General features: G+C 42.1%; 1 protein-coding gene across 1 annotated transcript in view; it reads left to right on the plus strand.

The window, feature by feature from the left end:
* The first annotated feature begins 867 nt into the window (after nt 1-867).
* TMPRSS15 (transmembrane serine protease 15) overlaps nt 868-17,697 on the plus strand; it is a 66,887-nt gene continuing 50,057 nt past the window's right edge. Inside the window, exons 1-4 of the mRNA XM_044441752.1 lie at nt 868-889; nt 1,999-2,120; nt 6,956-7,023; nt 15,175-15,326. Coding sequence (XP_044297687.1) covers nt 868-889; nt 1,999-2,120; nt 6,956-7,023; nt 15,175-15,326 — 364 coding nt within the window. The remainder of the gene's footprint in view (nt 890-1,998; nt 2,121-6,955; nt 7,024-15,174; nt 15,327-17,697) is intronic.

The following is a 17,697-nucleotide window of genomic DNA, read 5'->3' on the forward strand; positions in this document are numbered from 1 at the left end:
ATTGGATTATTAATACTTTTGTGGCTGTCAAGCAAGACAAGTGAACAAGGTAAGGAGTTGGGATTGAACTTAAGACTTCAGCTCTCTCGTAAACCTTCAAACTCTGAAGTCAGCTGTTAATGTTACTTTAATTAGTTTTCATGTTTGATGCTAAGCTGAAGTGCTGCTCCTTTGAAAAAGAATCATTGTACAGGGGGAAAAAAGCAAAACAGAAGCCCCAGGAGTAGCCCTTGAAACACAATTTAAATGGTAAAGCATGTGCCCTTTGACTTAATGGAAGTGTGGAGCAAGGTGCCTTTAAAGCTGATATGAAAGTTGCTTTTGTACTTATGTCTTTGTTTGAATTCCTTTAATGTACAAGTTTGAGAATTGATTGTAGGAGCTACAGAGTACTCACTTAAATCAATGGAATATTTGATTTAATGGAATACAGTTGCATGGAATGAAAAGACAGAAAGAAAAACAACTTCCTTGGTGGAAGCATATTTAATACTCCACTTTGCAAAGTGTGGTGTGTCTTCATAGTTGTGGATTAAGGTGTCTTACATTTATCTGGAAAAGAGTTCATGCCTTTGACATCAGAACAGAATTTTGACCCAAAAAGGTTTTCCATTTGAAGAGCATGTTAAATTTGCCACAGCTTAGTTTCAAACACAAAACTAAACAGCGACAAGAGGTAGAGATCTTTTCATGGTGGGAGATATTTGCTTGGAGGCTAGCATCATATTATTGGTCATCATGCTTCTGCTAGTGGCCACCAAGAACATGCAACTGCTAGAGTTCTCCAGTAGCCTTCATTTAGAGCAGCAATTTATCAGGAGGACCAAATTCCATATATTAGAAATTCTTGAGGGTCGCATTCCAGGAATGAATGGAGGTGAAAGCACAGGTAGGGGAGCAATGTGGCAAAACTACCAACAAGCTTCAGTATAAATATCCTATTATTGCCAGTTTCACCTACGGGAGAACACTCAACAAAATATGAGAAACCACCAGATGGTCAACGGAAGGGATGGAGCCAAGAAAGGGGTGGTGTTGATGGGGTACCCCACAGTGCTGATGAGGAAACCAGATCTGGATTTGGCTCCTGGGCCTAGGTTCTGTATCCTTGATTTAGTAGGAAATACAAGTGACTTGTGCATTATTGAGGAAATTGTTTTTCAATTGATTTTTTTCAGAACTGAAGTCAATCTATTTTCAGGTTAGATTGGCTAATTTTATTCATTTGAATACTTTTTAGACTGCAGATGATTGAAACAAAACTTAATTTTAAGCCTATCCACCTAACACATCAAATGACTGTAAGAAGGTTTTTTTTTTTCCCTTCTTCACTCACCAAAGCAATACATGCGATCTGACAAAAAAGGTCAGATATGTATGTGCCAAATCAAAGCTGTCTCTTTTCAAAGCTACACATCAGAGAACAGTATCTGTTTCATGCCCAAAGGAAACAACAGTAATCCTTAGTTCTTACTCTGGAAGCATTCTGTTTCTTACTGTGATTTCTTGTATATGATAAAACTGACTGCCTAGTCATTATCCTTCTCTGGTCAGTGTCTCAGTGATGTGATCTAGTCCTTAGGCAGCAGTGCCATAATTAGTGATTTCCATGGCTGAGGCTCAGCTACCTCTGCCTTGTATGTTATATATTTCTTACTATTGGAAATTCCCTGCATTCTAACATGATAAATTGCTCTTGCATTGCTCAGCTGCCGATAGGAAAATGCTGGTTCAGCTACCCCAGAGGAAGCACTATGGCCAGATCAAGGCTGAGTAGTAAGAGTAGATCTGTTGTAAGGTCCAAGTAAGGATGACAGGGGGAGATTAAGAAGAAGCTTGATAATAGATTTCTATTTAAACATGGAAAATACATTGCTTATTCCTCTTTTATGCTGTGGATCTATACTCAAATGAGTAAACTGCTAAGAACAAGCCTAAACAGACAGAAACATGACAAAAATATCATTTTCAAATCCTTGTATATATCCTCTTTATAAGCCACCAGCAGTCGTACAGCCCAGGGAACCTTCACGATACTCTCAGGAGCATCTTTCAGCACTGCTTTGCAAGAGAAATCATCAACAGCCTTCAAAGCTCTTGCCTTTGATGTTCAGCAAATGGTGAGACTCAACTAAACATCAGTTTATCAAATTATCATTGACTGGTGTTCACCAGCTTCCCAATCTTTATTTAAATTTTAAATCTATTTTAAACATCATGGGTGTGCATGTGGAACCATGTGTGAACATGTGTGCATGGTAGAGCGTGTATAGTCTTAACATTTTAAAACTGACACATTTACCCATCACAGTAAGCCACCTGCAAAAGAACAATCACAGAGTGGTGTTGTTCTGTGGGACACCCAATAGATAAGTGGATTTACCATGATTTGCTCTCACTTTCCTTCACACCTTAGTCCTCCAGTCCAGTGCCTTTTGGGTAGAAGCCTTCTTCTGTTGTCATTCCTTCCCCCTACCTACTCTGATTGCAATCCCTTTTTGTTTGCTACCTTTCTGGTGCTTCAGAAGAATGCAAATAGGGTTGCATTTTCCTTTTATTGTAATTAAAACAATAAAATTGAACAAATGCCTTTACTGTTATTATTATAGTTATTATTTTTCAGTATTTTGCAAGGATACCAGTGTACACTTACCACTGTACAATACGCACAGTCTTGCTTTGTTAGTGCCCTTGTAAATTCCCTCTCTCAAAGGGTATAAAAATACAGTAGGTAGCATATAAAGAAATTAACAAAGTACTACCATGTGCAGGCAAATCACAACCACTTGCTAAGGACCAGAGGAAAAAATAACATGAAGTGGGAGGAAAACCAGGGGGATATAGTGGAAGTCGGTGCACCAACAAAGAAAGGGACAATATCTCCCATTTGGCAAGGTGATTCTATCCTTTTAACCATTGATCCAACACTTCTCACTGCCCTGTTTCAATTTGGTAATTCCAGAGTCTCCAAAAAGAAGATACATTCCTCCCACATCCCTCACCCCTATTTTCACAGTTCCCCTTTGCAATAGTTACTGATTTGGTCTTGGTGTGCTTTTGTTTCTATTATTTCCCTTTTCCCAGTTGCCAGAACAATTGACACAAATTTAAAAGTGGGGCAATTTATTTATTTATTTATTTATTTATTTATTAAAACATTTTTATGCCACCCCATTCGCCGAAGCCTCGGGGCGGCTCACATCAATAAATTAAAATAATTATAATATAAATTAAAATATAAATATAAAATTAAAATACAGCAACACAGTATAAAATAAGCCGCCCTGGCCAGATAAAACCAATAATGTTAACAGTTAAAATGCCGCTTGAATAAAAAGGTCTTCTCCTGGCGCCCAAAAACAAATAACGACGGCGCCAGGCGGACCTTCTGGGGAGCGCGTTCCATAACTTAGGTGCCACCGCAGAGAAAGCCCTCCTCCGAGTACCCACCCTCCTAATTTCTTTCATGGAGGGTTCCCGGAGAAGGGCCTCCCCCGCCGATCTCAAGGGGCAGCTGGGCATATATGGATGCAAGCGCTCCTTCAGGTAACCAGGACCCAAGCCATTTAGGGCTTTATAGGTCATCACCAACACCTTGAATTGGGCCCGGACTTCAATGGGGAGCCAGTGAAGCTGACGGAGAACTGGAGTCATGTGAACACAATGCCCAGTCCCCGTCAGCAGCCTGGCAGCTCTGTTTTGAACCAGTTGAAGTATCCGGACCGTCTTCAAGGGTAGCCCCACGTAGACCGCGTTACAGAAGTCGAGACGGGAAGTCACCAATGCATGTGTCACTGTCGCGAGGCAGTCATACTCCAGATAGGGGCGCAGCTGGTGGATCAGCCGAAGCTGGAGGAAAGCGCTCCTCGCCACTGCGGTCACCTGAGCTTCTAGTGAAAGCTCCGGGTCGAGGAGCACTCCCAAGCTGCGAACCTTGTCCCTAAGAGGGAGTGCAACCCCATTCAGAACAAGGTTCAGTTCACCCTCTCCAAAGCCAGAACCACCAACCAACAGGACCTCCGTCTTGTCTGGATTGAGCTTCAGTTTATTGGTCCTCATCCAGACCATTACCTTGGCCAGGCACCGGTTCAGTACAGCCACTGCCTCACCTGGATTGGTGGAAAATGAGAGGTAGAGCTGGGTGTCATCAGCGTACTGATGGTTCCGCAGCCCACACCTCCTGATGACCTCTCCCAGCGGTTTCATGTAGATGTTGAACAGCAATGGGGACAGAATGGACCCCTGCGGCACTCCATGACATAGCTGCCATGGCGCAGAGACATAGTCCCCCAGCTCCACCTTCTGGAACCGGCCATCGAGATAGGAGCGGAACCACTGCAAAGCAGTGCCTCCAACCCCCAATCCCGCAAGCCTGTCCAGAAGGATACCATGGTCGATAGTATCGAAAGCCGCTGAGAGGTCCAGGAGAACCAACAGGGACGCACTCCCCCTGTCTTTCTCCCTGCACAGGTCATCGTACAGGGCGACCAAGGCAGATTCAGTACCGTACCCGGGTCTGAAGCCGGACTGAAATGGGTCCAGATAATCAGTTTCATCCAAGAGTGCTTGGAGTTGTCCCGCCACCACTCACTCTAACACCTTGCCCAGAAACAGGATGTTGGCCACTGGTCTACAATTAGTGGCCATCTCTGGATCCAGTGACGCCTTCTTCAGGACCAGTCGGACTACCGCCTCCTTTAAAGGGGCAGGCACCCGACCCTCCCTCAGAGAGGCGTTAATCACTTCCAAAATCCAGGTCCCAATCCCGTGCTTGGAATTATTTATTAACCAAGACGGGCAAGGGTCCAATGAGCAAGTGGTGGGACGTACTCGTCCAAGCACCTTGTCCACATCATCGGGCCGCAATAACTGAAATTCATCCAATAATTCTGGACCAGACGGCGGCATTGGCGTCTCCCTTAAAGCCTCTGTATCAATAGTGGAATCCAGCTCGTGACGAATCTGAGCGATTTTCTCCCTGAAATGCCTGGCAAAGTCGTCACAGCGGGCCTTTGAGGGTGGAATCAGGTCTTCTTTCGGACCTGGACAAACCAGGCCATGCACCACTCGAAAAAGCTCCGCCGGACGGCATTGTGAGGAGGCAATGGAAGCGGAAAAATATCTCTTTTTCGCCGCCCTCACTGCCACAGCATAGGCCCGATAGTGGGCTCTCAAGTGTGTTCGGTCAGATTCATCACGTGATTTCCTCCACCTACGCTCTAGCCGTCTCCCAACCTGCTTCATCGCCCTCAATTCAGGGGTATACCAAGGGGAAGAGCGGGCTCTGCCCGGTGGGAGAGTGCGCTTAGGAGCGATCGTGTCTACAGCCCTGGTCATCTCCCCATTCCACAGTTCGACCAGAGCCTCGACAGGAGCACCCGTCTTGTCAGCCGGAAACTCCCCCAGGGCCTTCAGGAATCCTTCCGGATCCATCCGGCTCCGGGGGTGGACCCACACAATCGGGTCTGCACCCTTACAGAGGGAGAAGTCGCTCTCGAGCACAAACCTCACCAGGAAGTGATCTGACCATGACAGGGGAGTCAGACATAAATTCCTCACCCTCAGACCACCCTCTTCCTGTCCCGTCGAGAAAACCAGGTCCAGGGTGTGTCCACGTTCATGGGTCGGGCCGATGACATGTTGAGACAGCCCCATGGCTGCCATGGAGACCATGAAGTCCTGAGCCGCCCCGGTCAGATCAGTCTCGGCATGGAGATTGAAGTCCCCCAGGACCAACATCCTGGGGGTCCTCAACACCAGGTCCAAGACGATCTCCGTCAGCTCAGGCAGGGAGACTGTTGGGCAGAAGGGTGCACGGTACACCAACAGAATCCCCAATCTGTCTCGGTTGCCCAACACCAAGTAGAGGCACTCCAGCCCCGGCCTCGAGGGGACCGGATGTCCTGTGAGGGAGATGGAGGCTCGGTAAACCAAAGCGACCCCCCTCCCCTCCCCTCTGGGCACGAACAGTGCTGAACCAGATACCCGGGTGGGCATAGTTGGGAGAGGGCAACATTCCCCCCCTCTCCCGCCCAGGTCTCCGTTATGCAAGCCAGATCAGCCCCCTCATCCACAATCAAGTCATGGATGAGGGAAGATTTGTTATTGACCGACCTGGCGTTAAGCAACAGCACCGTCAGGCCCGAGGGGCGGCTGACAAAACTCCCTGGCACCCTCTGAGGTTGAGGGGGAATTGCCAGAAATGTGAAGGCTTAGCAGTAAAAATTTTTTTTTTCCCAGAATGTAAGTAACTGGGCCAAAAGGAAACGTGAATGCAGGGAGTGTGGAGGTATCCAAGATTTTTTTCTCAAGACTTATTGGAGATGATCCTGAGAAACCATGTTAAAATTGCTCTCTTGAGTTCAGATAACATGACAACACATTGTAGGCATGATCATTCCTAGAACCAGTCACAGGTTCCTAAAATTTAAACTACCCTGTCAGATGAAATGAAAACCCTTCATTGCTAGCTGACAATGCCATGGTGTGCAAACCCAGTCAAACCCATGCCATGGTGTGCAAATCCAGTCACTACAAACATCTCAGTGAGTACCCGTTGAACATAATAATGGATTTCCAGTATTCCAGATCACATTGAGGCCCCACATAGATACAGGAGAATCTTCAAAAAGGTGCCTTCCATGAATAGGGGCTGGTGTAGTCTTGTTCCTTACATGTCTAATGTAAGCAGATGCAGAACATCTGAATAGTAGTTGTATAGTGGTAGTAGTATACTACTATGTAACATCTGAACAGTAGCTGTATTCTGGTGTACAGTGATGTTCCAGTTTTCATAAGGTGAACCAGCTTCTTCCTCATGGGCCCAATACCTTTCTGGTGCTGTGTACTTGTGAGCTGGGTAAATGTAGTTCTGTAAATTACCTAGACACTGACAATCTCAAGAAAGTTTTTGTTATATTTACTCTGCCTCTAGTAATCTTTTTTCTCCATTTAGGTAGATGAGATCTTTCAAGCAAGTGAACTTCAAAATGCGTATAAGGATTGTAAGGTTTTGCAATTCAGGTGAGTTGTTGTCATTGTTAGTTTCAGTCTGTTTCAGTTATGTACAATTATGCATGAAGTACCACTGTTATCATAGGGGCTGAAGTATATGTAACTGTGACAATTGTATAACAGTGTTTTGTTTATTTATTTATTTATTTTTCCATTGGTGGGCTGCCACAACAGCTCATAGTTCAGCTTCCTGAGCATCATTAATCAATGCAACATTTTAAATTCAGTAATGTTAAAAACAATCCCAAAACATTAATAATACAAAACATGCCCAAATAAATTGAGACAGTTACATAAAATCATCAAGTAAATCATTTTAAATAAATTATATAAAATAAAACCTCATGGGCCCTGCAAAGGTGTCCCAAGGGATTTATCCTCCACCAGTGGTCCACCTCTGAGAGCACACTTGTCGCTCTACCCAGAGCTAAGAAAAATCTGCTAACAGAGGGAGGGATCAGAAGTCACTTTACAACCATGGAAAGCTCTCAAGTTTTTATGTCTCCCCAACATCCAATGCATATAGAGACAAAATGGGGGCAGATCCAGGTCCATAGCCATGGGAGAGATTTACTGCAGCTCTGGAGCTGCATCCATCATCTTCTTCCTATTGTTTCCAAGGAGTTGGAAACTACTGAAAAGGAGGCTGGGCAGAAAGGGGGAAAAACAGATATCTTCTCTTCCTTTCTTCTGCCCTGCCAGCATGAACCTGGCTGAGCTTTGGATAAGGCATTTTCTCTCCCTTTGGATCATTCTGCGCCCTCCAGAAGATTCCTCTGTACAGTTGCTGCCTGTAGCTTGCATAATAACCTGAAGATGAATCGAGTTTCCTGTAGATAGGTAAGCAGGTAGGAAGGGAGGCAATGAGCCATAAAGTATCTATATCTTCTGCTAGTTTATTGGATTTCCCCAGGCCTTTTGACATTCTGAATGCACTGTCATTTTAGCATTGATGCCGTTCTAATCAATTCTAAAATTGATCCATCAAGAAATAAGATGCCATAAAATAAGTTTCCTTTTTTGAAATTCAACAGCTGGTAGATGCATTTGATAATGTTAATGAAACATAGATTTGCCCTTCTGAGTATGAATAACACTCATGTCAAGTTGTACCAATATAGTATACATGAAGTAAAAGCAGAGCCTTTGGGCTTGCATTTGAAGAAATCAAACAAGCAGACGTACACAGATATGAGCATGGGCACCACACAGATGCATGCAGCATAAATGTTTTAAATTTCCCCAAAAATATCAGTTTAGGTCCACTGTATCTATAGTCCACTGTGATGCTGCATACGCTGCTGTATAGCATTACATTTAATAGACTGCAAAGTTGCAAACTATTGAATGAGGATGTAACTCCATGTGGTATTCATTATGTGATTAGCACTCATGTCATGTAGTTTGTTGGGTTTTTTAATTACATACCAGCCGTGGAGGTTGTGGTGATGGGGAGATTGTTCACAGGAGGGTGAATTTCATCAAGGTTACAGTGAGACAGGGTAGATTTACCTCTCTTCCCAACATGCTGCAATTTTAATAACAGGTTTTTTCCTTACACTGACAGGCACACAAACGCACAAACACACGAAATAGAGGCTGCTGGCTTCAATGTGAGAGAAGCAGTGCATCCAATCTAGATTTAATGTTAATGAGCTACCCTTGTTGCTATTCATTTTTGTAGGCTTTCAATGCCTATTCTAAGCTATCCAAAAATACTTTTCATTGCAGGGAACAATGCTTTGTTGCTGGGAAAACTTGGGTTTTCTTCAGCTACCACAAGGCTTTCTGCTAAGCTCAGGGATAGTTGGCATCAGCACCAAAAGCAGATGACATCAGCATTCCAGCTAATACTGTCCATGCATCATTCCTGTAAGCCCCAGCTCCCCCACAGCATTCTGCACAGAATTAGACACCAAGACAATGGGCCAGTTCACAAGGCAGTACAACCCCTCATGGGTTAATTCATTCTTGAGGACAGCAGTGCTTACCAGGTACCATTTATGAATTTGCAACTCCAAAAAAGAGTTATTGAAGATTGTCAGGATGACTCAACAAATCCAGTGTGATATGCCAGTATCTGAAGTCCAAATAAACTGCGTAACCCTACAACAGACTGTTGGTTGGGCTAATATTGTTGAGCCCTGAGATAACCTCTGCTTGCTGGATTAACAAACACAGCAGCCACTGCTTGGGAATTGCATATTTATGGTAGGGGCTGGTACAACATAACACCTTGAGAGTAAATTAACTCACCATAGGTTACCTTGTCATGCAAGCCAGGATTGCTCAAATAAGCACTGGGGAACTGACAGCAAAGCAGGATTTACTAATCTGCTCCAACTAGCCCATCATGTATGTTCAGCCTGTTGATCTTTTGTGTTCCCTGCTTTTCTGCAAGGATAGGATGCCTCCAGCATTGTTTGAATGCAGATGCATTTGTGTTTAGCTTCTTATTTCATCCTTGAAAGTCAGATGAGTCACAAAGATATCATTAAAAAGTTCTTATTTACTCTGCTTAGCCTGGAGGTTATCAACATCATTTAAGAAATTAAAAGGAAGAATCTTTCAATATATTGCAGCCTTTGCTTTGTGCCGTGATAGGATTAATCACCTCTTACTGAAGAGCACAGCTGTATCAGTGACAGTCTGCTGGCAGGAATTCTTTCAAATAAGAAAGGTCACTGCTGATTTTTAACCAAAGGAAAACTTCCTTCACTTCGGTAAGCATAATGATATGGTCACACATCATCCTCAATCTAGATATTGCTTCAAGTAGAGAAATCAATACTGAGAGTGACTGAAATTAAGGACACAAAGTAGAAATTATATTGGGCAAAGCATACATTGCTGAAAATCCCAAGACTCAGCCTAAAGACTGAGAATAGAAGCATCTTAAGTCATGCTAAGACATGATTGGGTTTCATCTTTTCAGATAGGTTGATTTCACCTCCATTTCACAGTATGCAGTGCTTCTCTACCATCTATAGTATAATGAGGGGAATCCTTTAAAGTTTGCAGGCATTTTTAAAAGTGATTTCTTTCTCCCCTTTGGCTGTATCCTTGTGTTGTGTGATTATGTTCTACCAAGTGTGAGCAACATGCAGGCCATATACCATTAAGTCCAGTACAGCCCCATACCTGCTTCATACCTGCCCCATTTTCCCTATTGTTTTTTTTTTTTTTTTTAAAGGAGAACATGTGTCAGCTTCTTGCCAAAAATCAGTGATACTGTGCTAGGTTTGGGATGAACCATTTAGCTTGTTTTCAAGCTTACGTGTTCATTCTAAGACAGTGTGGGAGTTACAGAGGCTTAAAATGTTCAATTCTAACGTATCCTGCTCATTCCTTCTTTTTTGCTAGTGTGTGAAGACTTCTAGATGGTCGAAGCAGTAGGGAATCCACCCCCCACCCCAAATTGGCCAAAGTGGCCCATCCCTGCATTATAAAGTCACTTTCACAAGCCATGGCAAGGTCAACATATTCAAATTCTGATTCCTTGTTTGACTCTTTGACTCTTCTGGAACTTTATGATTTTTTTAAAGTTGCCCTGAAGATCAGTCACATTTTTATATACATTTCCAATATTCACATTTCTGTACATATTTTCCCAGGGTGCACTTTTTGTAAGCATTTTGATATGTTATACTTTTGTATGTTGCTTTGCTCATATTTTTGAATAATACATGAATTGCATATTGGTTTGGACATGTGAAATTCAGTGAGTTTCCAAATGAATTTCTTTCCTATCCATTACAAACACACGTGCACACAGAGTGCACACAGAAACATCGTATTAGAGTAGTGCTCTGTGCTTTTAGGGAGTCACCACCATGGTGCTCTTTCTGGCATAAAGATTTGGAGTTTCAGTATGTGCATGTAGGGACTCCTCCTATTTTTCGGAACTGGGAAGTCAAAAACCCATTTCTGAAAGTTAAACTACATGTAATCCTTCTTGTATAGATAAGGACTAGCATGTTCTTTTTGCTCATCCTATGATGTATAACCTTGATTTAAATCAGGAGCTATGGCTTCCCAAATTCTTCTCCCCCACCTTGTAAGAAAATTAACAAAGACAAAAAAGGGGGGAATTCCTTTTGATACATGGTGGCATCTGTTTGTGACCTTATCACTCTACGTTTCTCCCTATCACTGATCTTCATGTCAGAGAAGGTTATATATGGCTACTGGTCCTGAAGACTGTATGCTGACTTCAAAATCAGAGACTGTACGCCCACGTGTACCAATTGCTGGCAAACTTCAGTGGGATGGTTCTGTTACATGCTTGTCATGCCTGGGGCAGCCGATTTTCTTCTGGAAGGCCTGAGCACTGCTGCTGCAGACAGTCACAAAATGCAAACATCTTCTTTAAGTTCTTTGTACACCCCTCCCAAAAGTAGTGTGACCATAACAACAAGGAAAGACCTGGTAAAGTCTTAATACCCAATCTGACAATGTGGATAGGTCATCACTGGAGATGGGCAGTGATATTTGATGCATAGCAATAGGTACATGAAATATATTGTATCCTTATAGGCCTAGACCTATAAATGGAACCATACATGGGTCCAGTTAAATAATACATTGATATTAGACTTATTAAAGTTTCAGAGATACATAAACTTATGCTCTCATAAACAACCGAGGAGATGTCCAAGCAATAAAATGAAAGCTTATGTGTGGTTCTGGCAGTAAAACATTTAATACAGTATATTTGAGTGGTTGCCAATAGAAGACATTTGAATTACTGGTCAATTAGCCAGTTCTGTGCTAAGACTTGCCACATTAAAAAGATGTGCATCAAGAATTATGGTAATCTCAGTCCAGCTAATTAAAATGGAATTCAATTTACTCTTTAAAGTTCAAATAGGCAGCTCTTCTTGTTATTTAGCTTCAGCTTCTGCACTCCTACTCACTGATTGCTCAAACAGCCTCTGTAGTCTTGGATGCATTCCTTCCTTTTATTTTTTAAGCTCATTTGCTCATTTTGAGTGATCAGTCATTTTCTGTATTTACCTAAGAATAGGTTAATGTCTGTAAAATGGACTTTTTTTTCCTATTAGACATTATCCTACGATTCACTTCTTCTTGCTGGCATAACATTAAATTCAACTGACTTCTAAATGAAAATGTTTTGGATCTATTAGAAATAAATGTCACTATGAATATAGGACCTTGTCTCATGCCACATTAAACTATTGGTTCATCTAGCTCAACACTGCCTGCACTGACTGGCAACAGCCCTACAAGGTTTCATTGCAGGAGGTTTTTCCAACCTTACCAGAGGTTGTGCTTGGAATCTTTTACATGTAAACATGTTTTTACCACTGGGCTATGGCCCAAGTTAAGCATTATGTGGGTCTTTGACTCACAGCATACAACTTTCTAGCAATTATTCATAGGCTTCAACTGAAGTGGACCAAATGCCTTTATCTGTTTAAAGGTGATGTCAGTATGCCATCTGTTCAAATATTGAGATTGTTGTAAGGTATTATCTGGACCCATTTCAGTAAGGCTTCAGACCCGGGTATGGCACTGAATCTGCCTTGGTCGCCCTGTACGATGACCTGTGCAGGGAGAGAGACAGGGGAAGTGCGTCCCTGTTAGTTCTCCTGGACCTCTCAGCGGCTTTCGATACCATCGACCATGGTATCCTTCTGAATAGGCTAGTGGGATTGGGAGTTGGAGGCACCGCGTGGCGGTGGTTCCACTCCTATCTCAACAGCTGATTTCAGAAGGTGGTGCTGGGGTACTATGGCTCTGTGCCATGGCAGTTATGCCATGGAGTTCCGCAGGGGTCCATTTTGTCCCCTTTGCTATTTAACATCTACATGAAACCACTGGGAGAGGTCATCAGGAGGTGTGGGCTGCGGAATCATCAGTATGCTGATGATACCCAGCTCTACCTCTCATTTGCCACCAATCCAGGTGAGGCAGTGGCTGTGCTGAACCAGTGCCTGGCTGAAGTAATGGGCTGGATGAGGGCCAATAAACTGAAGCTCAATCCAGACAAGACGGAGGTCCTGTTGGTGGGTGGCTCGGGCCTCGGGATGGGGGACTTGTCCTAAATGGGGTTACCCTCCCTCTGAGGGTTCGCAGCTTAGGAGTGCTCCTCGACCCTGAGCTGTCTCTAGAAGCTCAGGTGACGGCGGTGGCAAGGAACACCTTCCTTCAGCTTTGGCTGATACATCAGCTGCGTCCCTTCCTGGAGAACGACTGCCTGGGGACAGTGACACACGTGCTGGTAACTTCCCGATTAGATTTTTGTAACACACTCTACGTGGGGCTACCCTTGAAGATGGTCCAGATACTTCAATTGGTGCAGAATAGAGCTGCCAGTTTGCTAACGGGAACTGGGCGTTGTTCTCATATAACCCCAGTTCTCCGTCAGCTCCACTGGCTCCTGATTGAAGTCCGGGCCCAATTCAAGTTGTTGGTTATGACCTATAAAGCCCTAAATGGCTTGGGACCTGGATATCTAAAGGAACGCTTGCACCCATATATGCCCTCCCGCCCCTTGAGATCAGCAATGGATGCCCTTCTCCAGGAACCCTCTATGAATGATATTAGGAGAGTGAGTACCCGGAGGAGGGCTTTCTCTGCGGTGGTGCCCCACCTATGGAATGCTCTCCCCAGAGAGGTCTGCCTGGAGCCATCGTTATTTGTTTTTCGGCGCCAGGCTAAGACCTTTTTATTTAAAACTTATTTTAATTGCTAAATTATTGTATTTATTAGGATTTTAAATTAGCCGAGAATGCACCGGGGGTTTTAAAAAAAATTTCTATTAAATTGTAATATTGTTATTGTTTATGTATTTTTTGTGAGCCACCCCAAGGCTTTGATGCGATGGGGGCAGCATAGAAATGTTTTAAATAATAAATAAATAAATAAATAAATAAATAAATAAATAAAGGTACTCAGTCCATTGCATTCCAGGAGGTAAGTGTTAATCCTTACAGAGTTGTAATATTTTAACTCTCAAAGGGGCTCTTAAAATCCACTGATGCTAACAATTTCTACAAAGCAGGCAAATAATTTCAGAATGTGTACAGCAATGATTATTAAAGAATGCTCCAGCACAAAATTTATCTGTGTAAATAATATCTTCCCTTCAAAAGAAGCAACTCCTGGACACTAGCAAAAACCTATGTTTAAAGTTAGCCTTAGTGTATTACACCACCAGCAATTAACCAAATTAGACAGACATGGATTAACAAGATATTTAGTGTCCAATACACGCAAAACAAAATTTTCTGCTGCATATATACAACAGTTAGATTACCAATGTTTTGACATGTTGTGGTGATGTCCACAAGAATTTCTCAAATTCCAAAATATGCCACAGGTCCAGTAAGTACTGCCCTAATTAAAAAAGAAGTAGTCTACCACAGATTCGGTGTATCCACTCAATATCCTATATTCTTTCTTCCTCCTTGAACTCGACAGTCTTTTCAGTAATCCTTTTCAGGTAATACAGGTGGACAAACTAGTGAGTGCCTGGCAGATATTATGGATTACAATTCCCTCCAATTCCTGGCTATTGGATATACAGTCTGGGTGATACATGAGTTGTACTCTAAAACACCCAGAGGGCACCAGACTGCCTATCATGTTTTAGAGAATAGTTGCATTAGTAGGACAATTGCAAAACAATGTTTACCTCTCTTTTTCCAGTAAGGTCAGAAGTGCAAGCAAAGACCTCTGGCTGGCATTCCTTTGGATGAACTTAGTTTGGATGAGAGACCTTTGTAATATCATTGTAACATTTACAAACATACAGCAGAACATACTTTTTGAGGAGACTTCAAATGTAGACAGTATGACTGCTCAATTTCCCTTGACTCCCTAAGAGCACACTATTTCATCCAGCTGACTGCAGCTAAAAATGTTCACTTCTATTTATCTCTAAATTTCCAGTTAGTACGAACCATTTCTCTGCCCCACCCCTAAACTGAAGGGTTCCATCTTGTAAAAGCAAGGGAGAGATTTAGGGTCATCAAGGAACATTAATGTTCCTTTGTTAAGTCTCTGACCACCCATTTGTTACCTGGTAACAGGCCCAGTGACTGTAATAAAGAGAGTCAAAGGCATAACACTATATTTTGTTGTCTAATTTAGTTTTTGTTGTTGTTGTTATTTTTCCTGGGAGGTACTTGACAGAAATGGCAGCATTATTGTACTATTCAACCTTTCCTTTCTACAATGGGTATCTGATAAAAAGATAAAGAATGAACTGGCTTCTGGCATAAAAGGAAATAAAAGTGAACTTTTGCAGACTTTCAGCATTGATGCAAACAGCATAGAAATAACAGGTAAATGTTTAAATTTAAAACTTTGCAATAAAAAAGTTGTTTTGCTGTTTTCCATTAACAAATAAAGGTTTCCCCATGACATTAAAGTCCAGTCATGTCTGACTCTAGGGGCCAGTGTTAATTTCCATTTCCTAGCCGAGGGAGGCAGCATTTGTCCACAGACAGTTTCCATGGTCATGTGGGCAGCATGACTAAACATCGAGGTGCACGAAACGCTGTTATCTTCCCACTGAAGTGGTACCTTTTTATCTACTTGCATTTGCATGCTTTCAAACTACAACGTTGGCAGGAGCTGGGACTGAGCATTGGGAACTCACCTCGTTGTGCAGATTTGAACCGGTGACCTTTCGATCAACCAGCGCAGCAGCACAGTAGTTTAAACCACTGCGCCACCTGCATCCCTTAGCAAGGAGCTAATGCAAGTAGATAAATAGGTAACAGCGTTTCATGCACTTCGGTGTTTAGGCATGCCGGCCACATGACCACGGAGACTGTCTGTGGACAAACGCTGGCTCCCTTGGCTAGGAAACGGAGATGGGCACCACCCCCTAGAGTCAGGTATGACTGGACTTCATGTCAAGGGGAAACCTTTACCTTTACCTTTAATGCTCATTGACTAGTCATGCCAGCAAGTTTTTTCTGTAGTTTTCAGTAAAATTGGCTTGTCTTATCCTAAATTATTGACCTAAAACCGTAATAATGGTTTTGCTGAATTTGTTACATGAAGAAAGACAAAAAAACAAACAAACAAACTGGGACAGGAAAGATGAGAATGATTTCAGTGGGATAAAGATTGGACTGACACATTTAATTGTCTTTGCACCTTCATAAAAACCACCCCAAAATAGGGTTAGAAAACTGCTTTAATAGTATACCCTAAGGATTTTAGCAGTATACAAATAGCACAAATCAATCAATCATCAATCATATGTGTTGCTTTACACTTATTATCTGGTGATATACTTTCAGCCTTCAAGAGTCTACATTTGATCTTTCTTAGGAAATGAATCAGCTACATAATATGTGATATTGTATGTACTAGCTATGATTGAATAATTGATACTTTTGATTGAAAATTTAATCCTTAGTCTGAATCTATAGAATCTGAAAACACTTTGCATTTGAGATATTATATTTTGTATGGCTATTTCATACCTAGTATGTTTTATATTCAGTATTTGAAGTCCCAAATGGAATTGGTTGTTATGGAAACTAGAAATTGAAAATGCAGGTGTTTGCAGTACAGGCATGTTAACATTGTTGGGTATACTTTAGACTTAAATGGTCTTAAACTCTAAACATGACCTGGCTTTTGCAATATCTAAAAGACCAGGTTGTCTTACCAAAAGCCTCAGTCGCTTACTATCATTAAGTTAATGCATCCTCTGAAACTGCTGACTCAGTTTTGCAATTATTTGCTTAGAACTTGAAAATATCAGAGGATGACTGCTGAAAGGGTTGGATTCAGACTTAGTCATGCTTAGAATAGAGCCATTGAAACAATGGAACTTAAGCTGGTCAATATGTCCAGATCCAAACCATTGACAAATATATTCCAGAATCAGAAATTTTATTTTGTCCTATGCACATTTCATGCAGTTGAAAGAAAATGTTGCATTAGAATAAGAATTCCAAGCAAAGTGAAGAAAAATAGCATTTAAATTCTTCCATACATTCTTGGATAAGGGCTTGCACATGTTGCAACAGAGATAGAACTACAAAGAAGGAAGCATTGAAATTCTGCAGAAAAAAATATATGTAATCTTATATAATCCATGATGTGTTCATTTATCAGAATGAGTAGCCACAGAAGAAAATCAGGCATATTTTCCCACATGGCCCTATAAATCTTGGTAAAGAAATATTTATAAAATCAAAGGTTGTTATGTTCTTTCATAGTTCATGAAAATCCACGTGAGAGGGTACAGCAAATAAGCTTATGGCAGAGCAAAATCCTATACATGATTACGCAGAAGAGCACGTAACTGTGTTCAGTGGAGCTTACTTTCCAGCAAGTGTGATTGTCAAAGCCCTAGGCTGCAATTCTGTATACATTTAGTGTGACTAAGTGAATACAGTGACAAAGTCTAATACAGTGAAATATGATTTAGTTCTTAGTGGTCATGCATGGAACTGCGATACAATCTCTTTTGCAAAATTGACTGGATTTGTAAGATACAAAAACCCATTGTGCATGCCAAACAATTATGAGTTGCCCATCATGTGAACCTGGACCATTTTCCATAGGGTAGCTTGTTTAAGACAACAAGCTATCCTGACAACCCATAGCTGGATTGTTGAATCCATAATTGGTTGTTGTGACATCTGAACCCAAGTAAGTGATCTCACTGTGCTTTGTGGGAAGTGGTGA

This window comes from Varanus komodoensis, unplaced genomic scaffold, assembly GCF_004798865.1.
Source record: "Varanus komodoensis strain SLA01 unplaced genomic scaffold, ASM479886v1 scaffold4, whole genome shotgun sequence".
NCBI lineage: Eukaryota > Metazoa > Chordata > Lepidosauria > Squamata > Varanidae > Varanus > Varanus komodoensis.